At 41.6% G+C, this 25,670-nt stretch overlaps 1 protein-coding gene across 2 annotated transcripts; it reads right to left on the bottom strand.

Annotated features, from left to right (window-relative positions):
- Positions 1 to 2,390: 2,390 nt before the first annotated feature.
- On the bottom strand, positions 2,391 to 25,057 carry MMRN2 (multimerin 2). Of its 2 annotated transcripts, XM_069863486.1 has the most exons (7): positions 24,498 to 25,057; positions 11,691 to 11,813; positions 10,392 to 10,498; positions 8,977 to 9,045; positions 7,582 to 7,755; positions 4,626 to 6,536; positions 2,391 to 3,666 (listed from the first exon to the last, which is right to left on the bottom strand). In XM_069863486.1, exons 1-7 carry the CDS (start codon positions 24,770 to 24,772, stop codon positions 3,278 to 3,280), a joined length of 3,048 nt encoding a protein of 1,015 aa, XP_069719587.1. In that variant the 5' UTR covers positions 24,773 to 25,057; the 3' UTR covers positions 2,391 to 3,277. The 2 variants fall into 2 exon arrangements, with proteins under 2 accessions (XP_069719587.1, XP_069719588.1); XM_069863487.1 differs by lacking the exon at positions 7,582 to 7,755.
- Positions 25,058 to 25,670: the final 613 nt, after the last annotated feature.

Raw genomic sequence — 25,670 nt, 5'->3', positions numbered from 1 at the left:
GTGATAAATGGGAATAAATTCTACTGCCTGCTAAGAATAAACATCACACTGTTATCCTTTGGTATGGTGGGTCCGGTTGGACTCGATGATCCGGTGGGTCTCTTCCAACCTGGTGATTCTATGATTCTATGATTATTTGGGACCTCTCTATAAAAACGTATTACTGATGAGCTCGCATCAGTATTTAAGAACTGAAACAACCTTATCCAGTGACATGTCTGAAAACCCCACTTGTGTGTTTTGTGCACAGGCCAAATGGCACACTGCGTAGTTGGTGGATTGAGTCACCAGCTTTTAAATACATTGCAGAAGTATCATTAATTACATTATTCCCTTCTGCAGCTTTATCTTTACCTCTCCCCAAAATATCACAACAGTTCTCACATCTGTGGATCTGAGCCATGAGGACCACTCCTGTGGGCTGACCACCTTACAGGTCTGGTTCACGAGGGGTGGCCATGGACTTCAGAGGCTGGCGTGATATGGAAATCTGAAATGGGTTCAGATGAAATAGACTTCAGAGTTCAGGCATTGATGGATCTATAGCAAGTAAAATGTTGATGTACAATGGGTACTTGCACTTTCAGTAAAGTGAGGAGATCATCTTAGTAATGGAAGAGAAATCATTAGGAGACTAAAGTGTAAAGCACTGCAAGATACTGATATTCATAAAGTGGTAAAAGTTTCAGTAACAAAATACATGAAAGCCTTAAGGTGCACAGCTTTCTCTTGTTATAAAACTTAGTGGTTTGATCTGGAAATCCAGAAACCTGAGCTATCGGCAATGTTTTCTTGCAGTTACAGGGTTTTGGGGAATTACTAAGAGAATTTGGAAGCTTCATTACAAGTATGAGGCTCGGGTTGACAATATACATATCTGCTTCTTGGAGTGAGCCTATGTGTTTCTGTGCTTGTCAGTGCTTGGCTGAAACTGCCTTCGGGCACACTAGTGCAGGTGCTGTGCAATGAATAAAATGAAGCAACTTGTCTGCTCTTACAGACGATTCTCCTTTCCTAATGCAAATTCAGTTTGATTTTGGTCAGATTCAGTTTGGTTTTCATGTTTGAAAATACCCTATTCTTAATCGACTGGGCCAACCAATAGCTATTTTTTTAAAACTGTCAGTTAATCATCCTTATCCTCCTGCCATTTTTGTGGCAGTTTTCTTTCCTTTAGGTCCCAATCTAGAGTCTGCTGTCTCTTCATTAAAATGGTTTCCTCTAGTCTCTTGCCTAAAAATACAGGTCATGGTGTTGTGACTCTGTTAATATTACAAAATATCCTACCAACCAACCCTCCAAGAAAATGCAAACAACAAAACAAATTGGGGGTGGGGGGGAGCGGATTAAAGAAATTTATACCAGTAGTCAAATAGTTTGCATGTATTTCAGAGGTGGTTTAGATGCTGATGTGTTCATTTAAAATAAAACCAGCAACCCACCCAGTAGGTTGATCATCTTTTCTCCTGTCACTTGAGAAGCAAGTCAGGCTTCCTGGCTTATGCAGACAGTAGAATGCTTTAACCCATTATCTTTCATTAATTTTTTGCTTTGTAGTCTAAAAGTGAGAGTGCTCCAGTCAAGTATGTCTTCTTTGTACATGCAGGCGGCTAACTTAAGCACATAACTCTGGTAAGCGCGAGGATGCCAAGTGTTTAAAAGCCCTGACTGATGATCTGCTATCCTGTGTACCATCCAGCATGGCCTTTCCCAGTAGCTGTATGGTTGTTGTTCCAGTTGAAACTTCCAATCAAAGCTTTAAACAGTGGTTTTTTAAGATATAGATATAGATGATATAGATCTAGATCTAGATATAGATATATGTCTCCCCTGTCTGTATTTAATTGTGGGACTTAGCTGATAGCTGTAGAGTTGGTGTGCACTGAAGATGGGATGTTCCTCATGCTGCCCTGTTGGCTCAGGTGCAATGTGTGTGAAATGTGTTTTGGTAACAATGTGTGTTTTAATAATTTTGTGGTTCCGTGTTGTTTGGAATACAGGTAGGTAGGGAGAAAAACCCTTAAGAGAAGGATAGATTTCTGTTAGAAAATGCCTCCTTGAAAGGGCATAAAACACATAGTAAGAATTTACCCCTTTCATTAAAAATATTGGGAATTTCTAAATGCATTTAATTTTGGCAAATTTAGTTGTTTTGTAAGGCATTACATTGCAAAACCAAAAAAACCCACAATAATTTAAATTCTTTAAACCTGAAAGCCTTTGGAATATTTTCTTTGACAGAAGGAAAGTTTAGGACATGACCAGATGTGTTCATCCTGAGATTCTGGAAATGCCAAAGACGATCCACAGTGTGGAAATTCTGCTCTTTGGTTTACTCTAGTTACAAGTTACTTTATATCCAAAAATGACAGCAGATCAAAGAGCTTGCATTTTTGCTGTCTGTTTTATTTGCTTGCTTTCTTGCTTGTTTTTAAACTTATTTACTAAATGCTGAACTCTGGGCTGAATTCACAAAATTCTTCAGAATTATCTTTAGAAATAACTGCATTTTCACCAATATTTTTTGAGTAACATTGACATTTTCCTAATGTCTCAATGTAGATGTTATTAATCTTAACAATGTTATATTACTATTAAATTATTGCAGTGTCGTTGAATAGCAACACGGGCTCAGAAGCAAAAAGACTGAAGATCTTTGCTTGCAAGTACTGGCAGAGGGTGCATCCTACAGGCTTTGACCAGTCTCTTCTAGTGTTCATGTTGTGCATAGACTGAGATACTGGAGTGAGCTGCAGAGGTTTCCAAGACAGTCCATGACTGCTTGTGCTCCACAGAAAACTAAAGGTAAAATTGTCCTGGCTTCTTTGTTTTAAGCTTCTATTCACAAAATAGGAGAGTTGATATATACAGTCCTTCCTAAAATCTTTTTCTTTGCCAGTGGTGGGAGTGTTTGCCATGAGAGAATGTTGTTTTTCCAGGATAAAGGAGAAATTATCTGTGTTCTATGTAAAGAAAGTCCCACAAAATGGGTTTTTTTCTATTTAGGTGCAGTTGTCACAGTGGAAGGATTTGAGTATGTGTGCGCTGATACATTTGCAGTCCAAACAATGAGTTTATCAATTGAAAGAAAATCCCATTGCTACTCATAAGCAACTTATCAAAAGCCTAACACTTCCAGAAAAGAAGCATGATGACAAATCTAGGGTTGTGCTATGTTTAAACACATGCAGTAGGATTGAATGCATCACAGATGAAGCAATAGGGAATTAATCCATTGCATCTATGGAAAAATATAAGTAAAACAAAATGTCACAATTCAAGTTTTAAATATTAGGAATCCAGCCATAGTTGTCCCAGGTGGACTCCGTTTCGCTACAGAGCCCTGCAGCAATTCGAAGCACACTTTCTCCCCCTTCTCCATTTCTGCCATAGCAAAAGTAGTCACGGTGTGTCCGTTTGGTGTTTTCCTCTGACTGCTTGAGAGAGTTTTTTTGTACCCACGGCTAAAGGAGAGTTGTCCTAATGCTGGTCCTGAGCTAAACTCCATAGAGATGATAAACAGGTAGACACCTTTATGCGGTGCTTTGAAGTAGCCGTGTTCAGGGAAATAGCTGTTTCCATAATTGAGGTAAGTCTCATTAAACCTCAGAGTTTTTTCTTTATCCTTTCCTTCTGAGAATCCCACATGAAATGCCACCGGTGAGTCTGAAAAAGAAAGAGGAACAGGATGTTAGCGGTGAGCGCTCTTCTCTCCCCATGATTATTGGGGGTGAAGCCTTATCAAACCTGATTTCTGTTTGCTCCTTTGTAGAGCTAAATGCTCGGAGGGGCTGTGTGCCTGGGGTTAGATCAAGCAGTGCCCTGGAAATGTCTGAACAACTACTCTTGGATAAGTATGAGGCTGAGACCACCCAGGAAAAAAAGAGTAGCCCTTTTTTGCTGTACTAGAAATAATTTAGTTTGAAATCTGTTCTCTGCTTATTCAGTCTTTACCACAGTTTTGCAGCACAGATGCCTAAAGGGTTGATTTTTGCTCTGTCGTACGCCCACAACCAGGGCTACAATCATAAAAGCCAGTGCCAAAGCTGGTGGTGGTAATTGCTAGGTGCTTGTGGCCACACGTTTACAGGGAAAGGGAACTGGCCAGTCACAGAGTGGTGTAAGCAGAAAACTCTCTGGAGCTCAGCTGTAAGAGAGGAAATGTGCGCTCCAGTCAGTCCTCCATGTTCCACTTGTGCCAATTATAGCAGCTCATTTCATGCATGAAGGATTTGGTGCCTTTGAGTACGCTCCTTCCAGGCTCAAATAACAGGAGAAAAAGAAGCAAGACCTTGGCATTCCCCATCAACTTCAGAAGAGAAAACTGCTGCTACATTAACAAGAGCATCTACATATAAAACTTGTCTTCTAAACTCTGAACGTTGAATTAGTTCAAGGCGCGGCAGTGTAGTTTTAAAGGTCTCCAGCAAAGTGCAGCAGTGTATCAACTTAATTCTCACTCAGACTGCTTGTTTTGATGGAGGGAGAGGGTGTAAGTAATGTCAAATGTCTCCCTCCCCAGGATGCTGACGGGTCTCACAACTCACACGCTGTTTGTGGAGCTTACAGCAGGGCCCAGAAAGAAGCTAGTCCTGCACACAACCAAGTTAAAAAACAAAACCTACCTTTTCCCAAAAGTTCTGCCTGCACTGTGTTTCTTCCACCCATCGCCTGTATGTCTTCTCTGTGCTTCTCGGGCTTTTTCTTGTTTCTTTGCTTGTCTTGACTTTTCTGTGGCCTTCTCACTTTCCTGGTCAGCATCGACTGAATCTTTGTAACATCCAGACTTACATTTGAGGCAACTAATTCTTCATGGTTTGCAAATAGCTTTTTAAAAACTATCAGGTGTTCCTCCAGCTTCTGCTTGATGGTGGCTAAGTCAGCTGAGAGAATTCCCACAGAGATGTTCAATGGCTCAATTACATTTGGGGTGGTATGATTGCAGCAGAGGTTCACATCACTTCTGGATTCGTGCTTCTTGATCGCCATGCTCAGGTGTTTGATATCATTCTTCAAAGTCATGATATCGTTATAAGCTGAGCTGTCCAAGGAGTCATCTTTAGCAGCCTCATAGTTAGGTTCCATGTGTTCTATGATGCTGCGTTGACTGCTAACTTCATCTACAGTAGATGATGTTGGCATTTCTTCTTTGAGATGCTTAGGAGATCTGTGAGCATGATGATTATTCTGTTGACCTCTCTCCAAGAGATGAAATCTCTCTATAAGAGATTCTAAAGTCACATTTTGTTCTTGGAGTTTATCTGAGATATGTCTGAGAGATTCTTGCAGCTCAAACACTGATGTTATTAGGATATTAGGACCTTCTTCAAACAGCACTTCCATAAATTCTTCTCCCAGTAAAGCCCCCAGTGCTGCGTCATGGCGCATAGCATCTCCCAAAAGAGAGCCAAAAGAACTGTTGAGATACATGATGTGTAGATTAATTTCTTCATCTTTCTTCTTCAAGAACCTCACGTCTTCTGAAATAGCCGTAACTTGCGACTGAAGCTGTCTGTTTTCTTCTTGATGGAGATTAAGGGACTGATGGATAGATGGAAAAGCTGAGGAAAGCTCTTCAATCTCATCCCTCAAGAGATCTCTGAAAACTGACTCCAAGTGCTTCATATCCTTTAAGTTTGTTTGAGCGCCTTCAAGGGAAGAAGTGAAGTTCTTTAGATCTTCCTCCAGTAAATCAGTGTCAGAAGATATTCTTTGGCAATTACACTCCTCCATGTACCTCAGCAGATCTGAATAGTTTTCCCGAAGATTTGAGAGAGTGTAGTTGAGCTCTGATATCTGCCTTTCCATTGCTGCTTTGTTTTCTTCCATAATAACTGTTTTCTCCATTAGAGTTATTGTAAGATCTTCTGGCCTATACTTGGAGATATTTTTCTTTAACTCCTTAAACCACCTCTCCAGAACTGCAATATTCTGAAAGGCTACATCTGACTCCATGTAAAGTTCTTTAAGCTGTTTTGTGTGTCCTGCCAGAATGTCATTTATTTGTCTGATGGCCAACTGGCTATTTTCATCTTTGGGACCATGATGCAAGGAGAGTTCTGTTAAATTTTTTTTCAGTGTCTCAAATTTATTCCCCAGATTGTTTTGCTCTTGCTTCATGTTTGCTATGCTGTTGTTCAAAGCTAAGAAATGGGACTGCTGTACCTTATGAAACTTCTTGAGCTTTGTGTCAGTGTCTGCCTTGATCATGGTGAGATTGTAGTGAAAACTAGCCTGCTGCATTTGCAGTTGGTTCTCTATCTCTCTCTTCACCTGGTCAGCTTTCACTATGTTTTCTTGGACTTTTGATTCAAACTTGGTTCCCAGCTCCTGGAATTCCTTCTTGGGCACTGTGCTCTGTTGGAATCTTTCTATGCTTCTCTTGTTGGCTTCCACATCGTGGGACAGGTTTCTTACAATGTTGGAGAGGTTCTGTAAACTCCTGTTGAAGCTTGCCCACATTGGGTTAAAATGTTTCCGTAGAAAATTCTCCATGTGGGGAAACAAAACTTGCTGCAGAAGCCTTTCCTGTAGATCTGTTAACACAGTTTAAAAAATATAATTAAATTTAAATTCTGCTTTTGGAACACATCTTAACCTGGCCGCAGTAACTCAAGTATGTGTTTTTCTGTAGTAACTGTCATTTTACTCCCCAAAATCCATCTGTATGATAGATTTTAACAATTGTAAAACCAGCCTAATTTTACTTCAAGGTGTCTGTGAAGCACATTGTGTATTTGAGTCTGCAGACAAGAACTTGGATATGTATTGACTGCTCCATTTAAGTTATAAAAATACTGCATTTTGAAACCCTGCACGAGCAGTTGTGTGAGTGACCGTTTTCACAACAGTTCTTAGCTGATGGTTTCCTGCTTACTTGACTGTCTCACAGTGTTCTTTTTCTGATACTTTCTACAATGGACCTTCTGCTTCACAAAGTTACACAGCATCTTAACAGCTGGATAGTCCAGGCCAGGACTAAATAACCTGAAAAATCTTGGAGTGAATTATACTAAAGCTTGATTTCTAACTTTAATCTTCAAGCTTGAGTGCTGTGAAGTTCACTGAGCACAATAGTCTGTATCACTAGAAAATGTTTCTGCGAGCCAGTGATTCGCATTAGAAGGTTAAATTTGTTACCTGTTTTTTTTCCCACTCCTATATGCTGCAGGAATAATGTTCAGGGTTCACTGTTATATTTTTTACATACACCAGTCTGATATTCTGCACATTGGTGTATTCTGTGCATTTTGAGTATGAAAAAGATTTAAAAAAACCCCAAATCTAAACTCGCATCCCCATAAAAGAAGTCACAGTAGCAGAGTATTAAGCTAATAAATTCTAAGTATAAGCAACCTCTTTATTCCATGGTTAAGGCATATTCTGGAATTCCAGAAACGTGCAAAAGGATCTGCCTTTCATCTCATTTCCCATTTCAAATTCATGGAATTGCATCCATTTTTGCTCTTTAAAAACAACTAGCACACCAGGGATGTTTGGGGTTGCAGTTTTCCTTTCTGCTCCCTGTGTTTTCCAGGGCCTGTTGGCCGGCTGAGGATCGTTCTGTGTCACACCTCTCACCTGAGTTGCTCTGGTTCACTTCTAACACCATGCTCGTACCGTTGCTTTCAAATATTCTCTGTAAGTCACCTAAGTGGCTGACTGCTTGATCAATATCACTTTGAAGATCATCCAGTAATGCCTCATGGTTTCGAATGACTTCCAACATTTCTCTGGAATCCACAGGTGTTGACACTAATCACAAGATTAAAGAAACAAAGTCATGCAACGGAGTGCAGCGACCAGGTGACAGGTATTCCTACCAGACCTCTGAGAAAACCTGCGTACTCATTGCTCTTAAACTTTTACACTGACATTTTAGGGGTTTGCTGATTTATAGCACCTAAACTCATGGTTTCTTTGCAAAGATTTTTTCCAACAGTGATGAAAACCTAATATATTTAAACATTAACAGAAGAACTCCAGCCATGCTAGCCAGGATGGCAGTAAAATTCATTTAAAGTCTCCCAAAATATTCTGGAACAATAACTCCTTTCAAGCCGATTGACTGCAAGGGTATCAAGGTTTAAAAACCCCAGAGTAAAAGGGCAAGATGAAAGAAAACTTGAGGTATTTTGCTAAGGAATAGGAGGCATGGGGTGTAACTCTCGAAACTTGCTCTCGCTGAAGGGCCCTTTAACTGATATTACTTTAAATTAATACCTGCCAGTTGGAGCTGTAGATTTCAAAGCGTGCACCGAGGGTTGCAGAAACTAGGATAACCCGGCTGGTACATCCTGGGGCCCTCTTACCCTCCAGGTTTCTTTCTGTGTTTCAATCTAATGTCTTATAAACTTAAGTCCTGTAAAGGAACTGCGTATTCATGCAGTGCTGAGAGCATAATTAAAACACTCTCTTTCAGGGCTGAAATCCTGTCCTAAAAGCTGATTGCTAGAAAATGTATAATAGTACTGTGAGGCTCACCATTTCCCAGAGATGGAGGAAAGGTCCCTCTTGGATACTTAGACTGGTAGAATGGAGTGCCCGAGATGCATATCTACAGGACCTCATAATAATAATCTCAAAGCTACTGGGTCGCTGCTCTGAAATAGATTGTTTTTCTGGTAAGACTTCCGAGCATGGTGTGCTTTCACATGAATCCGCTTAGCGGATTGAAAGGTTGAATGCTCTGTACCAACTCGGTTTCTCGCTAGGGATCACTGATGACCGGCCAGCAGACAACTTCAAAACTTTGGGATGCTTTATCTAGAGCATTCGTGTAAGCACTCTACCCAAACCCCTCATTTGTGCCAGCAAATGTAGATGCGTAAAAGTTTTCCTTAATAGTGCTTTTGCTAGAGAGATTGTCTGTAGCTTATCGTGTTCAATTGCAGCTAAAACCCAAAATATTTATATATATATGATCTGTGACTTAGAGGTAAAAGAATGGCAAGCAAAGTAATTTCAAGCACATACTGTGGTTTGAGAACTCCTCTTCTTCCCGTCCTTCAATTTGGTTTCCTGGCACCAGAATAAAATTGGGATCTGCAATTGAGATGTAATATATCAGTGAAAATGTTTTAGATGCAGAAACTGCTTCAGTTTAGCAAAGCACCGCAGGGCAATTTCATTTGTAGCGTAACTGATATGGAGACAGGCTTCTGCATTGCGGGCTTCTCAGGGAAAGAACATCTTGTCTGGAGAATTTACTTTGCTTATGATACTGCCCTAGCATACAACATTGCATAAATGAGAATGCTGTGCAGTAGTGGTGGTTTTTTTAACTCATGCTGGATTATTGCTTCTAAGAAATGAGTTATTGCAAAAGGGTATTTCTTTTTCCTGGGAGGTCCTACCAAAAGACCTACAGATCCCTCTTCCTTGTTCCACAGTTAGCTGAGCTTTCTGATGACACCAACTACAGTGAGTGATGCCAAACAAATGAGGAGGTAAAGGTGGAGTAGCTGGTTTTGGTCAATGAGTGTAACGGAGGAGAGGCTTGACTAGTAGCACTGTACTTTGTAATGTCCTTCCAATATTACAAATGAAGGTTAGGATGGGGCATCACCTCAGAGAAATCTGTGAAGGAAAGCTAATCTGCAGAGAGAAAACATGTACTCTCGTTTTATCCACGGAGTCTCTTTTGGTAGGTGAGGCAGGAAAGCTTGTGTGAGAATTCTCACACAGTTCTTTGACATTTTTGTTATAGTTGCTATAATTCCTAGGGGGATTCACCTTTTATCTGTTTAAATTCTCCTACTTTTGGAGTGGCTTTTGCTAAATCCTACCAATGCCATTTAGCACTCCAGGTTTTAAAACATGGTGTCCCCTCTCTCTTACCATCTGTCCGCATCATTATTCAGCAGTGCCAAGAGTTGTAGTGGTTTATTGTGTGTAGAGCTGTTTCTAGAGTTTCCATGGATGTGACAGCCGGGGCTGTGTCCTTGTGTCAGAGGGTGCTCCCTGCTCTAGGAACTGCTCTCCGAGTGGCTAGGGTGAGCAAGAAGGCTGGAGAGGGGACGCTGCCTACTGTGTTTGGGCTTAGATACATTGCAATTTCTCTAGCCAGCTGACTTCATCCTGTAAACTGACCATAGGGGCGTTTCACACACTAGAGTTGCCTTCTGATGTCACCAGTTTTTACTGGAATTAGGCATTCCTGGATGGGCTCCTATGTCTGACAGGCCCCCTGGCAAATCAATATCTTTATCTGTGTGTAAAGATTACCGATGGGAGAATAAGTAGCTAATGCTATTAGCTACTAATTAAAACTAATTACAACTACTCCTTGTTTCAAGGTATCGGTGATTTACCAAAAAGGCACACACTTCTTGCCACTGTGAGTGGCATTTAGTCATTAGTTCTTATGCCTGCTCTCTGACTTTCCTTACCACGCTGTTCACAGTCCTTGCCAATAAATCCAGGGCAGCATTTCCATTGCAAAGACTTCAAAACCTTCTGTTTCACTTGATAGACTGGCTTCAGAGCTGTCCTGTACCTGTGGAGTAAGAGCCTGGGCATTAGATTGCAGGTTATAGACAGTTGGTGTTATTGTCTCTAGCAGCAGTCCGGTGCCAAGCGCATCCTTGATGGCTAATGAAGAGCACAGGTAAGAAATTTGTCATGAACTGTATCACTGCTGCTTAGCAAAACGTTTAGGCAGTCCACAACATTTTTTTTTCCCCTTATATAAGATTGCTTTTTTAGAAGTGCTGTCTACAACAGGAGATGTGTATCAATTCTTATGTGCAGACACTAGGTAACCGCTGTACTGTGAGCAGGGCTCCAGGGCTCTGCCTCGCGTGCCTTGCTGCTCACCCATGTGCCTTGCTGCCTTGCCTCATGCCTTGCCACTGCTCTGCCTTGTGTGTTGCTGCTCTGTCTCGCACCGAGTGCTTTGCAATCGAGGCTGAACAGAGCTTGAGCTTCTGCAAAGTTCTAATGAGTTGTAGAGGAAGTTTTATGTTTAAACAAATATTCCAAAGTTTCACTTGTACCAAGGAAGATACAGATTTGTTAAAAACTCCATTAGAAATCATCACAAAGCTTTCTTTTTGTTCAGGGAAAGAGAAATGAATTGTATTAACAAATAACAAAACCATTTTTGCAGCTGAGTAGCTACATAGATGTGAAAACATGTGGGTGAGTATTAAGCACCATTTCATTGCGGAAGTGTGTTGTGATTCAGTGTCTCCCAGCTTTAAAAATGTATCAGTTCTGATACATTAAGGTACCCTATTGGCTTTCACCAGTAGTCTGTGGGCAAACAGTCCTTCTGAAAGAGGAGTAAGCACTCAAGCAACTGCCCATCTCTAACTCTTGCCCTGTTAATTGTCTCGGTGATGGCCACAGGCTGAGATTTTTTAAGTTATGTGTATGTATTATGACCTGAAAATCATTGAAAAGGTAAAAAGGTACAGTCTCTGCTTTTTTTTCTAAATAGGCATGTGGGAAGAGTTGAAAAATCACTAGTACTGTACCTGATGGCTTGAAAAGGCAGTTGTTTTCACAGGTTACTTAAACGCTTGGTCACCTTAGTTACATAAACGAGACACTGCATTGCTTTGGTATTAAACCAAGTTGATGCTTTCATTCTTTTTAAGATGTGTTATTAAATACTTTTGGAAATATCATTTAGATACTTCAGAGAAAATTATGTTACTTTCATTGGTTTTATTTAGGATGCTTACATGATCTTCTGGCATTCTGGTCCTCCGTTTACACAGGGCTGTTGGGAGTTGACAATGTACTTCTCCTTCATGCAGGCTTCTATGTATGTAACCAGCCGGGACTGCATGAAGGAACACCAGTTCCTAGTGGAAGAAAGACATGAGAAAGGAATTTGAAATAGGCTTTTAAAAGTCTCTGCTTGTAACAGTGCCAAGGAAGAGAGAAATGCAGAAGAGCCTTCATTCCCTGGCCCCTGGCCCAGCTGGATGATGAGGAAAGTGGAAAATGCCTGCTAGCTTCTCCCTTTGCCCCTAGTTCATTTGTTTTCATTTGGGGTGTTTATCTGAGTTTGTAACAAAAGGGTTGATTGTCTGAACTTTGATGCATTAGTTCCATTTCCAGTCCTTCCATTTAACAGGAGAAATTTTCAACTCGCGATAACCTGCGGGTTAATGTCACTTTAAATGTCAATTTGTCTTTCTTGGCGTGTTGCCATTTCAGATGCCTAATGACTGACTCATCAGGTTGAGGCAGACTGCTTCTGAAAACTTCATCCATTAAACCCCATTAATAATCGGTGGCTTCCAAAGTATTACTTCTTCAAGATAATAAAGAAATGGATTGAACTTAATTAATTAGACCAGCTTTCTCCCATCACCTGCAGGAAAATAATGATGGAAAAATGTGGGTGGTTTTCTTGGGTGTTAGTTTTATGTTTATAGCAAAGACACACGAGTCTTACAAGCCTAATTAAGTTTACAAGTCAGAATGATATGGACATCTACAAATCCTAGAGTGCAGGTGAGCCTCTTCATTGTCAGGAGTTTACAGTTGAGACATGGAAGTGTGTTGTTTGTTCAAGTTTGATGGTTAAAATCCAAGATCAGAGGTGACAGGAAGTAAGAAGTAATGCCATAATAGGAAATGGCAAAAAAAATGGTTATTAGTATATGGTTAAGAAATAATGGCAATTATTGTTCATAGACTATACATGTATTCAACACATTGGTTGAGATAGTGTGTTTAGAGAAGTTCTTGGAGGGATCCTACCGCTCTTTATGGATAATGATGAGTAGAAAGGGGATGTGACAGCTTTGTTTGGACAAAGAAGTCACAAGGAGACAAGAGATCCTTGCTCTCTCACTATTTAACTCTGGCTATGAGCCTTCAGAGGAAGAGTCACTGAACCACTGATTGCATTTTACAACAACCTATCTTAAAGACAGCCCAGGACCTTGTGTTTCCCATGAGTTTGGTTACACATCCTACCTCTTAACAACATACTGGTGTTAAAATGTGCTCATCCCCTTCCTTAGGGAGAAGATGGGCTTCAGAGAGAGATGGAAAAATACACACCACCCTCACTGTTACAGCTAATTCACCTTCAATATCCAGAGTGTCTATCTCTAGACAGGTCCAAACAGGCTGCCAGGTTAACAGTTACTCTGACTGATTCCTGTCCTGGGAGAAGGAAATGGGGATTGGATTTGGTTCCTATTTTCAAATGAAGATGCAGGTTTTGAGGGATAAAGGGTTTATGCTGACTCTGGCAGCTCAGTCTCTGTGGTTTAGGCTCTGAAGCAGAGTCTTTACGCAGCCCGTGCCAACTGGGCATCAGGCAGGCTGCAAAGAGCACCATCTTCCCCAGTGACCCATGAAATCCAGCTCTTCCCTTTGAAGCAGAACCTGCAGCTCCTCCAGACATCCCTTGATGCTTGCTGGGTTGGGGCCATTGACTATTCTGAACCAAAACACCAGACTCCAGGATTGTTTTCCAGGTGGGAAGATTGGCATGAAATCAGTTGCAAAAGGGGTTTGAGGCCTTCATCACTCCTTCGTGGTAGACGACCTGCAGAGGAAATGGCTCTCTAACTGTCATGAAGTTTGCTGTCCTGGTTGAAGAACACTTGGGCATCGAAAGCTGAGCTACTCTGTTCTGTTAGATGCCTGAGCGACAGGTATATTAATGATGGCAAGAACTGGGCATTACGGTTTTCTTTTTCAACATTGCTCTTCCTAAATGCCGCTGGCAGTTCGGTACTGAAAAGTTTGTCACTGCAAAGCTTGAATACCCAAGAGTAAATCTGATGAGTGAACAGGTGCTATTTACATGTGATGTGGGTTTTTCTCCCTCTGTCTGGCATCTCTAGGGGTCTGCGCCCTGTATCATCATGAGCCTTAGAGCTTGCTGGTGTCAATATAAGCAGCAGATCTGACTATGTGAAGCCTGGAGGAAAATTAGAAACCATGTTATATGCCATTATGCACATTATTGAATGCCTTTCCCTTAAGAAATCAACACTAGTTTCTCAGAACATAAGTAATACCGCGGTTGCACAGTACCGAACGTGTCAGCTGGAGTATTTGGAGAGCTCACGGGCTTCTTTTACTCCACGAGTTTGTCAGAGCTTGTGTTAAAAGGGAGCAGAGCATTGCGTGGTGGGGGAGAGATGTGGCTGACAGAGAACAGCTGAACTTCGGGCAGTGTATTTTTAAATGGGAAGACAGGAACCAAATATCTGATAATCAGCATATATGGACAAAGTTTGCCTCGCTGGGAGAGTTGCAGAAACAATGGGGAACTGAGTGCCCCACAAAAGCAGAAGCTGCGGCCACAGCGGCCAGGCAGCCAGGAGAAGGGGAGGAAGCTGTGCGGAAGCTGGAAACCTCGGGAGGTTCCAAAACAGCAGACAGCCTGGGCTAGCTGGGAACGGTTCACCAGGCTTGCTGGGACAGAGACAGCTGGGTTTGCTTTGTCGTTTCTTAAGCAAAATGTGATTGTGAATTCAGCAAATACCCATGGAAGCAAGACTTTTAATCTCTTAGGCACAGGGGTAGGAATCTGGCAAAGCTTGTGGCACTGGGAAAGCTGAACAGGAAAGCAGGGCAAGCAGCCTTTGTTGTGATTTCAACCCTGAGCTGTAGTTCTAACACTTTTGCAAGCAACTGGCTGAACGTTTGTGCCAGTTATCAGTGGCAGTCTTGCTTCCTATAGGACTGGACCAGAGGAAAAATTTTCCAGTTTTTATTAAATCATCACTATTTGAGAGCCCGATGCTCTGCCTGTGTCCCCAGGAGTGACAGTTAAAGCCAGCACACGTGCTCTGGCTGGAGTTGATCTCGAGGGGTGCCTGAATCTGATGGGCTTTCCAAGGCTGCGTTGCTTTTCAGCAGTGGGTGAGAGATGAGTAGCTGAAACAGAGACCTAGTTGGTGCTCGCATTTAGGTTGTCCTCTCTCATGTGCCTGGCAAACCATAGCTTGGAGTGGCTTTTCCCCATCAAATCCTCTCTGGTTTTCTGTCTGGGGAAATACAGTGACTGGGTGCTGCTGCTGGAGCTTGCTGGCATTGTTGCTGGGTGCAGTATCTTGGGTCTGCTTGTGGGATGCTTGCCAGACCCAGGCAGGAGTCTGCATTCAGTGTGGAAACCTACTTTAAAAATAGAATTCTTTGGCTTTAAGTGTTTTGTTCTTTCCTAATGAAAACAATCCACACCCCGTGATTCATCATCTGGGCTGGTTTGGTTTTCCCACCATACACAGGTCCCAAACAAGTCCTTCGAGTCATGTAAGCCATGCGAATCTAAACCAAATGCTTACGTGCATCAACATGCGTGTGGTCAAGAATGTGGCATCATGTGACTGTGAGTGCTTTTGCCGTATTACACATGTAAATGTGCACACGCATTTAATGGAAAATACAAGGATTCCCTTTTGAAACCTGTTGATGTGTTGGGTATCATGTGGTGGGCTTACCTCTAGCTTCCTGCTTGTAGAATTATGCTGTACCAGAAATTGAATCAATGGCTGATGCCAACTTGGTGCTTACTTTGGACATTAGCATTATGCAGAATTAATAGCAGGAATTAAAAAGGGGGGGAGGGTGATAGATTATCAATAAAATCTCCCTGTAATGGTATTTTTCTTTAGTGTATGCTCGATAGTTCTCTCACTTGATCTTAAAAGTTTATTTACGGAGCTGAAGGTTTGAGTGGCTTTGAAGTTTATCAAAATTTATAAGTAAATAAGGCCTATCTGTCCCATCTGTGATGAGCTGCAATATAGATACATGTGTCCAAAGGTGAAGCTTTTTATTGCAATAGTTCTTGCACCTCTTGTCAAATGCTTCCTTTAAGGAAACTTTGCTATCTGTAACTAAAAATACTCCTTAACCATATTAACCCTGAGGAAAAATGTGTCATTCTTTAATGTTGAGTGGAACAACATGAAGACTTTGAAAGGCTTGATATAAAGTTCAGTGAGGTGACTGGGAGTCCTACTGGCACTGGTGGGCTAAGAAGTTTCAAAGAGCTGCCTTTTCACAAATAGCACTTCTCTTATTCAGCTGGTTTCTGGAACACAGCAGCTTTGTGTTCCGCTCCTGTGCTTCTTCCCTCTCTGTAATTGTGTCTCTTCATTCACTGAATATCTAACCAGCTTAACACCCTCTGCTTTTATTCTCTGTAATCCAGTTTCCTTTTGATTTTAGCTTTTGCTGCCAAGGAGAGAGAAGTAGAAAGAAGTTGCTCATGTGAGGAGAGCAGATCTTTCTCTCCAGTCTGGTGAATGGTGAAGTTTATCACAATACTGCAAGTTACAGCAGCACTTGCGGGAACCCTTGCAAGTCCAGGGCAACAGACATTGAGTCTGTTCAGTTGCTTTTCTTGCTTTACATTCCAAGCAAATTAATACTTTTTTTTTTTTAACAAGGAAAAAAGTATCTGAAAAATTTTCTTTGCTAAACTGGGTGATTTTTTTCCCCCTAGGCTTTCTTTTAATCTCCTTACTGAACAGTCTTCGTATGCATCTATCCACTTCTGTCTTATTTTGAGGCAAGTGTATTTTTTTTGTCTGAGGTGAAATACGTCTGGTGACAAAGCATTCCTTATTTAAAAAAGATTCAGCAAATTTGGGCTAGCTCAAGCTCCTTTTACTTGAACTTTTAAGGTCTTTAAACCAAAAGCTGATCTTACAATGATTTTTGTGTATGTGTTGGATACTACTGCTTTTACTGAAAAATTGCAAAATGCAGGCAGTTCTGTCTCTGATTCTAGGATTTGGCTGAGCCACTTTACAACAAAATAAACAGCACAGAACCAGGAGACAAAGCGAGATGGCTGCTCTGCAGTAATTATCACTCTGCTCAGATGAATACGGATTAGCCTCTTTTTTTGTAACTGCTACACCAACAATCGCAGCAACATAGTGAGTGTGAATTTCATCCCCCAGCTCAGCGAGGTACTTACGTGCTTTATTTTTCTCAGTTATATATTCTTGTGATTGGCACTGCAAGGCATCATTTTAGGTATTTCCTAGGTCAGTGGAATTTTTGCCTGAACGAAAGCCTCAGGATGTTGGTTTTCCATAAGTTTTGTTATTTCTTTGGCTGTACAGAGTTGTCCTTCACATGAGTTTCCTCAGATTTCTGTACTCAAGGAAGCCAGTTTCTATAACTATGTGGAAAACTCCTGTCCAGCCATTCCCATGTCTACTCCTGGCAAAACACAAAACTTTTCAGGTTCATGACACTTTCCTTTTCTATACAGCTCCAAAGGCACCAGAAATACAATTATCACTGGTTAAATGAGCTGCAAGATTACAATAAAAGACTATGTTCTTCTAATTTAATCAAGTGATTTTCCACTAGCCTGTGCAGAATGGCTCCTGATTTATACCAACTGAAGCAGAAAAAAAAGAATGAGGCATTAGGTGTGGAATAATCTGTGTTCTGGTTTTCTCAAAGTGCAAAATTCTCACTGACAAAAAAGCAGCCTCAATAAAACAGAGCTTAAATATCACATTTAAATTAATCTAAACTCAGACTATGCATGTCCGATTTAAGACAGCTACATCTTTTTCATTTGTTATGGAATACAGAAGGCGTTTGGCTGTAGAAAAAGGTGCTGGCTCTCTGAGGGAACACGGTGCGCCACTAGGTTTTTATTTAGTAGACAAGGAGCCATCGCTGGTGTTCTATCAGTGAATTCTCCAGCCCTCCAGCAGCCCTGTATTACAGTCAGACAGCAGAGACTTGTGTTTCTGTCTCTGCCTTAGCATGAGTAGAGCTCCCTCTCAGGCAGGGTCTGGTGGTTGGTGACTCATAGCACCAACCACCTGGGTTTTCACTGGGCTTTAAGGAGCCTGATTTCTGGTTTACGCTAAGAAGCTGGGCTGAAAAGAGTGGCAGGGGTAGTTTCAAATGTGTGTTTCCATGCAGTGCTGGAAGTCTTCCGGAGCCCTGTTTGAATGCCACTTTTATTCCAGCAGTAGTGCCCGTTGGTCTGTTATCAGCCAGGACTTGTCCTACAGAATGTCCTAAAGACAGAGTGCAGTGAAGGCTTTCTGTGCAAATCCAGTCCTGAACGTGGAGCATCCCTGTGAGCAGCAGCTCAAGAGAAAGCAGGCTTAGCTGGGAGCTGGTTTTGAGCCAAATCCAACTGCTGAACAAGCGACTTCAGAGAAATAAATGCTAGAGGTTTTTCTACTTCACAAAGCGTTTGCTGCCATTACCTCATTTTTATTATCATCCCCACAGTACAAGTTCTACAGCCTGCTCAGAGGGGAGCTTACATTTAGGTTTCATCTTTTGATTCCTGCAGAATTAATTTTACCCCTAGTATAGTGCACTCACCATTCCACCTGCAGCCATACAGCTCAACAAGAGCCAAATATCGGAAAATTTCAAAGTCCTGAAAGGAGCCAAGTGCCTAACTTTGATAGGAAACCATTGCTTCTGTTAATGAACTTGGCTCTGCAAAAGGTATTGTTGAGCACTCGATGGCCATTCCGCTAGTCAGGGGCTGAAGGTCACATTTAGCTGCGTTCCGTGCAAACCTGTTTTATTTTAAGCATATGTTCTATGCCTCTTTGTTGGGAAAATTCAGTATCCTAAGAAAGTCCCTATCTAATTTAAAGAAATAGATGAGTCAGTGCAAAACTTAGTTAAATCAATGGATGTTTTCCTGTAAAAGCAGACAAAGAAAATAAGCTATTAATATTGAGCATTGTTCTGGCTTTCCCTCGAAGGAGACTGATTTGGCTCCTCTCTGCTTGTCCACACTGTAGAGGAAGGTTATTCTGCATTTTTACACCTTGGTTAATCACAAAGAGAGACCTACTACTTTCTGGCTGTCTCAGTGTTGTATTAACGGAAGAGCTGTGAGTTCAGTGAGAGAAAAAAGCAGCTGGTTGACAGCAGTAGGCGCTCTGCTAGTCGAGGGATGACTTCAGAGTTGTGTATATCCAAACCTTGAAATATGTTAATGCAATTAAGGATTTTCTTACGGTGAAGATTTCTGTCTTTGCTATTTATAATGCGCATGGCAGAGCTTGGGTGGGCTTTATTTTTTCAAATTTTTTTGCATACATGTAATTGTAAGAAAAATTGCAATAGATGGAAGATTGACCGTGTGTTTGTAGACAAAAGATAAGAAGAGAAGCTAAACCACCTACCCAGCTGGAGGCCAAATCCAAACCAAGGGCTACTTGGCAACTTTGGAAAGACGGGAGTTCTGTGAGGCTTTCTCATATATGGGGAAATAGGCTTTAGTTTCCTTCCCATCTCATCACCACAGTCCATTCCTCCCTTACTGTGTGAGCCATTCGTGTGGGGACCAAATTTGTCAGTGTGCTTACTAAGGCTGAGCATTAAAAATAGCCTAAGTTTATTTTTAACCTGGAACACTTAAGTGATGTGCTTTACAGTGTTACTTGACGGACAGCTCACGCCAAATGAGAGTACAGGCAGCTTTGGGCTTTGCTCTCAGAGCTAGACCGTAGCAAGATTCCACCTTTTGGATGCTTCATTTATCTTTTTTATTTTTTTTTCCCAAATGAAATATAAACACTAAATGCATGAAATCTGAGTTGTCAGCCTGACTGTTGGTGTTGCAGATGCGTGGACTGGATTAAAGCCAGACAGCTGTGATTCTGCTGGATGCTCTGAAAAGATGGGAGCCTTGGGCTCCGGTGTCTCACCAGTGGTACTCTAGCACATTGCTTGATTTGAGAAATAATCTGCTTGTAGGGAGAGAAAACAAGCCCTTTTGAGTGTAATTAAAGTAGAGGTCCTTCCAAGGATCTCTGATGAACAGAGGCAAGTTCATAGCAGTAGGTCCATAGAGAAGATTGTGTGTTTATTCCCGCTCTGCCTTTTCTTTTAAAGGCTAGGTCACTATGTTTCTGGCCCTCACACAGATGCATGGAGGAAGACGTGGACAGGCTGAGAGAGTTGGGCTTATTCAGCCTAGAGAAAAGAAGGCTCCAGGGAAATCTTATAGTTGCCTTCCAGTGCTTAAAGGGGGCTACAGGAAACTCAGGGCAATTTATAAGGGACTGCAGGGATAGGATGAGGGGGAAAGGTTTTAAGCTGAAAGAGGAGAGATTTAGATTGGATAGTGGGAAGAAATTTTTTCCTGTGAAGATGGTGAGGCCCTGGCACAGGTTGCCCAGGGAAGCTGTGGCTGCCCCATCCCTGGAAGTGTTCAAGGCCAGGTTGGATGGGACTTTGAGCAGCCTGATCAGGTGGGAGGTGTCCTTGCCCATGACAAGGGGTGGAACTGGGTGATCTTTAAGGTCCCTTCAGACCCAAACCATTCTATGTGTGATTCTATGTGTGTCCAGGTTTCTCTGCACAGGTTGGAATTGTACAGCCTGAAGGAGAGCAGACAACTGGATACTGGATGTGTCCCTGTCCTTCAGCTCCCCTGAGGTCAATTCAGCACCATGCCTTGCTCCAACATGTGTCATTATCAAGTGTTTGATCAAAGCGTTTCGAAAGAGAAAATAATCCCCAAGGTGAAGTGTCAGTTTAGGGTGAGTTTTCACAGCCTATCAGGGGTGCCGTCCTCATAGCAACTGTCAGGAGAACAATAGTGACATATTACCTCATTGAGGTATTTATTATCCGTTCCAATAAGACTTGATCAGACAGCAGCTGAATTGGTTACACCTAGTGGTAAGTATTAGAGTAGGTGATGAGCTAATGCAGACCTGAAAGCTCTTATTTTATATTTACTAAGTCACTTTGAGAACTCCCACATGCCTGGTCATGTCCCAGGCAACCTTTCAAGCCTCATTTTAGCTGCCTGTATCCACTCACAAGAAAGCCACTAATAACAATAGAATATTCCTATGAAGTTCTGTATTAAGCATCTCTTTTATATGGGAAATGAAGAGTGCAAATGTGTTTATTACCTATTTTGTGTGCTATGCATTGAGTATTTATGACATCCAGAATGTGGTTTTGCTGTTCTCACTCTTAATCTCCCGTTGCTAAAACAAAAGGAATACAGTGCAGCAATTTCACAGCACAGATATTTTCATACACTTGTGCTTTTATTTCCCCTTATAATTCTACTGAAAATCTGGGTACACATGGATTCAGTTACCTCAACCAAAGAATAAAATCTTTGAAGTCAAACCGATCAGCTCATACAAGGCATAGCTGGGGGAAAAAAGAAAAAGCTGATTTCCTTTGGGAAAATTTGACCTTTTATTTTGTAAATAACATGTAAAAATACTCATCCACTTTTAAACATGCAGAGTTTCTCTGGTGCACTCGGGTACAAGCAACAGCTGAGATACTAAACAGTTACCCACTTCTTCCTCTAAAGAATTGTTGAAGAGGATTATTTTTCACACATTTTTTTTAAAAAGTCATCTAAAGGCCAGTGAATTCTTAGTGATTTTCTTGATTTAAAACTCCTATTAGAGTAATTGTATTATTCTAAAAGGAATTAATTAGTAAAGTAACACATCCAAACATTTGCCTGTGATCCAAGGAGTCATTTCATCTTACGTGCTGAAACAGAAACCAGAGTATTCTGTCTGACTAATTACCTTGAACACATAAGTTGTAATGGTTTTAATTATTCTAAGTAACTGCCATGAGAAAAATAACATTCTAAAATTAATTTTAATAATGTAAGAATATTTTGTAACAACTACTATTTGCAATATGCAGGAAAAACAGCAAAAGGTTGGAAAAAAGCATCATTTTTTCTTAGAGAATTATGAGAGACAAAACTTTACCTCAGAAATAAAGTCAACGTAGACTTTTTCCTTTGCATATTTCCTAGTTCTGAAAGGAAAATGTTTTCTTATTTCAAAAGCAAACTAGAAGTTGAACATGGCTTTGGTAGAAAATTACTCTCCACCACCCCAGGCCTTTTTATGGCATGTCTTTATCTCCCTATATCAATTCCTGATTAACTCCTGATGCTTTTCTTCTTGCTCTCCCCTTCAGAGATATGAGCTCAGTTCCTCAATGTTTTTTTCAAGGCATGTGGCACACACGTGGGGAGGAAATACCAGATTGATGACAACTTCTTGTCTGTGCGTAGCAGGGAACTCCAGCCATGAGCACCCGATGTGCACTTGAGGACTCCAGGATCTGAAGGTACATTGGTGCAAACAATTGCAAGGACTTTAGGACTTGGAGTGCACTTACAAGGGCAGCCGTACTGTCCCCTCTTATCCCCTCTTCTCTCAGTTTTGGATGTATTTCTGAGCCTCAAATGGCTCCCACAAGACAGGGAATCATAGAACAGTTTGGGTTGGAAGGGACATTAAAGATCATCTAGTTCCAACCCCCCTGCCATGGGCAGGCACACCTCCCACTAGATCAGGCTGCCCAAGGCCCGATCCAACCTGGCCTGGAACATATTCAGGGATGGGACATCCAGAACCTCCCTGGGCAACCTGTGCCAGGGCCTCACCCTTTCATGGTGAAGAAATTCTTCCTTATGTCTAGCCTAAATCTGCCCCTCTCCATTGCCCCTCATCTTATCACTACAAGCCTTTGTGAGTAGTTCTATAAGGACTCCTCAGAGCTTTTTCCTCTCCAGGCTGAACAAGCCCAACTCTCTCAGCCTGTCCTCATATGGAAGGTGCTCCAGCCCTCTGATCATCTTTGTAGCCTCCTCTGGACCTGTTCCAATAGTTCCATATCCTCTTATGTTGAGGATTCCAGAACTGGACACGGGACTCCAGGTGAGGTCTCAAAAGAAAGGAACAGAGGGGCAGAATCCCTTCCCTTGACCTGCTGGTCACGCTTCTTTTAATGCAGCCCAGGATACGTTTGGCCTTCTGGGTTGCAAAGAGCGCATTGCTGGCTCATGTCGAGCTTCTCATCAACCAGCACCCCCAAGTCCTTCTCCTCAGGGCTGCTCTCAATCACATCATCAACATACATGCTTCCTGGGCTTGTATATATTACAAATGTGATTGCTCTAGCAAAGGAATAGCTACCTTAAAACTACTGCCAGGCTAGGTATAGATTGCCTGTAGTCATCCATCTGGCTTTTTGATTGGGGAAAAAGTTATGATTTTGCTCATTATGCAACTATCTCTATAAAAGGAGGAAGTATTCATCTTCTTGGGAGGAAATAAGGATGAGTAATAGCTGGTGCTGAACAAAGATACATAGCAAAGGCTGTAATATACTGTCCTAATACGGATTTCTTCATCTTGCTGACCTGTACATGCACCTTTTTACACCATTAATTTTTGTAGTAGTTCTAGTTTTCAGAATGCTCTCAGCATTTCTATCAAGTGATTACCACCTTGCGCTATAACAAGGATGGCCACAGTAGCACTTAGGCTTTGTTTTTCCTTCCTCTGACAGTGTATGAGACGCATGAGCCAGGAGCTGGGGAATTACCAGTGCACGTCATTATTGAACTCCAACCACCAGGAAACTGAAGTCAACACTTGCAGGTTTTAGACAATTACTTAAGGGTAATGGTGGGAGATACAGTTTTGTGGGAAGATATAGTAAGAAGGGCAACAGGGTTTAATAATTTCAACATGCTACATGTAGGAGAGAGGCCTTAATATTACATGTAGATGAGACTAGGAACAAGACTGCATACTTGCGTGAAAGAAAAGCACGACATGAGCAAGGTTTTGTAGTCTGTTTCCATCTCCTTTTTTTTTCCTTTCCTCAAGAGCATTTAAAGGGAAAAAATACCAGGGCATCCTAAAGCACTGAGCTGTGAACAGCACTCACTGTGCTGCTGGGTCAGCTTTCCCAAACAGGGCTCTGCAGTACCTATCCATCAGGGCTATAAAAGATTCATTCACTGTCCTGCTTGGTTTTCATCTATTTTAAACATTTAGAGACCTACTTACTTTCCCTGTAACAAAAATCTTAATGTTTGGAAATATTTCTGATGAAGAACATGCCTATTTCAGTCAGACTGGCTACTCTTCTGCTATAGATTATGACGAGAACCTTTTCACTTTTGTGAAAATTTTTTGGGGGAGTGCATTTGTAGTCATTTTCATGCTTATTCCTTACTTCGTTATATTTACTCCTTGCTATTTTTATTTTGCTAACATCCTGCCATTTTCTTTCCCTCTCCATTCCCAAGGCCAAGACTGCAGCCAGGCACATTTCAATGACGGGCAACAGTTGTCACGATCCACAAAAGTAACTCAGCATTGATTTGCGATGAGAAAAAGTCAGTAAATTCATTTTATCTAGTTCTGCTTTGCTGCAAATAGCATTTTGGTTTATGGTGCTACGGCAGAACTCTAAGGTTTCATATCTGCCAGGTGTGTCCAGACACCTAAGCCCATCTTGCCTTCTCAGACTGGGACAAAGAGCTGGTCCCATTGATAGTTTCATCCTCCACAAGCAATATAGCTTTCAATTTCTGTAGTTAAAACATTTTAAACCCTCTTGTCTGGATATAGATTGATCCCTAAAATTTAATATATTTTAATGAGAAACTTGTATTGAAAATGGTCCTATATCAGCAGATTAGGCATCAGACGTGATTTGCCCTGTCATTTCAGGTAAGACAGACACATTGCGGTACTTACCCATTTCGGGATTGTAGGCTGGTAGTTTCAAAATCCTCTCTTTCTTCCTGATGTGAGATCATACTTGAAGGGTAATCTCGAGCATCCTCTCTAAGCCCTTCTGCCTCCCAATAACCTTCTTCCTTGTGTGACAGAGGACTCTTCTGGGGGTACGTAGAGCTCTCATAAATTCGTGGCTCATGCACTGAATCACCACGATGTCCCTGCTGGTCGGAGTGTTTGACCACCTTTGCCAGTGCTATTGTATTATAGATGAGCAGGAGTTTCACTAGCATCGTGGGTTTTTTCCCACCCAGTTACACCTGTCTCTTGTTCTCTTCTCTGAAACGCAGCCTGGATTAATCCAGGAATGCCCTGGCAATAGTCTTTAACTGGAAAGTTGGAAGAAGGAAAGGGAAAAAAAAAAAGATTTGTAACAAAGAGCGGAAAAAGCTTTCGACCCTCCCAGCTACTGTGGAAACGTCCGTGGCTGTTGAACAATGTGAGTCTGGTTCCTGTGTGGGGCTCAAACGTCTCTGACACAGGGGAAAAAAAAGGTGGTAGGAATATAGCTTATTCAAGGAACTTCTGAGCTTGGCTGCCTTCTAAACTTATCTGTGAACAGGAACTTGGCTTTTATCAGCTGCCTTCTCCCTCAGGCACAGGAAAAGGATGTTAGCTTAAAGGAAAGGACGAGAAAAGAAAGGAAAGAATATATTGAGTGGTGTAACAGGCTCTGGTTATGGTGCCAGAAAATGTCACAGACCTGCTTGCTCCAGTGTCTGCACGTGGGTTTTTATCTACAGTTTAAAGGCTGAAATGCCCTGGCTTTAGCAGCAGAATATTCATGGTACGTATGATGAGGTACGAGCTTTGAGGGATTCAGAGTAAACGCACAGCAAAAAGAGCTTAGAAGCATACATTTTTGTGTGGCCTTTGCAAAGCAGGTCTGTGACTCATAGTCTGTTCCCAAAGTGGATTTTTTTCATGGTGTAGTCCTTCAGAGAGGTCAGGATTATTGAGCATTTTTAAGAGTTTCTGATTGGGTTGTCATCTCCGGATTTCACGCCTAATTTTTTTTGTGCATTTTTAGTTAGCATTAAAAAAACCCACTTGCCAAGAGCTGCTCTAAAGGGCTTCCTCTTTCTCTACATCCTAGTAATAACAAATAAAGGGCTGTGGAGGTTGGTTGTA

The sequence above is a fragment of the Phaenicophaeus curvirostris genome, chromosome 9, assembly GCF_032191515.1.
Source record: "Phaenicophaeus curvirostris isolate KB17595 chromosome 9, BPBGC_Pcur_1.0, whole genome shotgun sequence".
Lineage (NCBI taxonomy): Eukaryota > Metazoa > Chordata > Aves > Cuculiformes > Cuculidae > Phaenicophaeus > Phaenicophaeus curvirostris.
The sequence above is the reverse complement of the archived record's forward strand: the minus strand, read 5'-3'. Positions and strand labels throughout refer to the sequence as shown.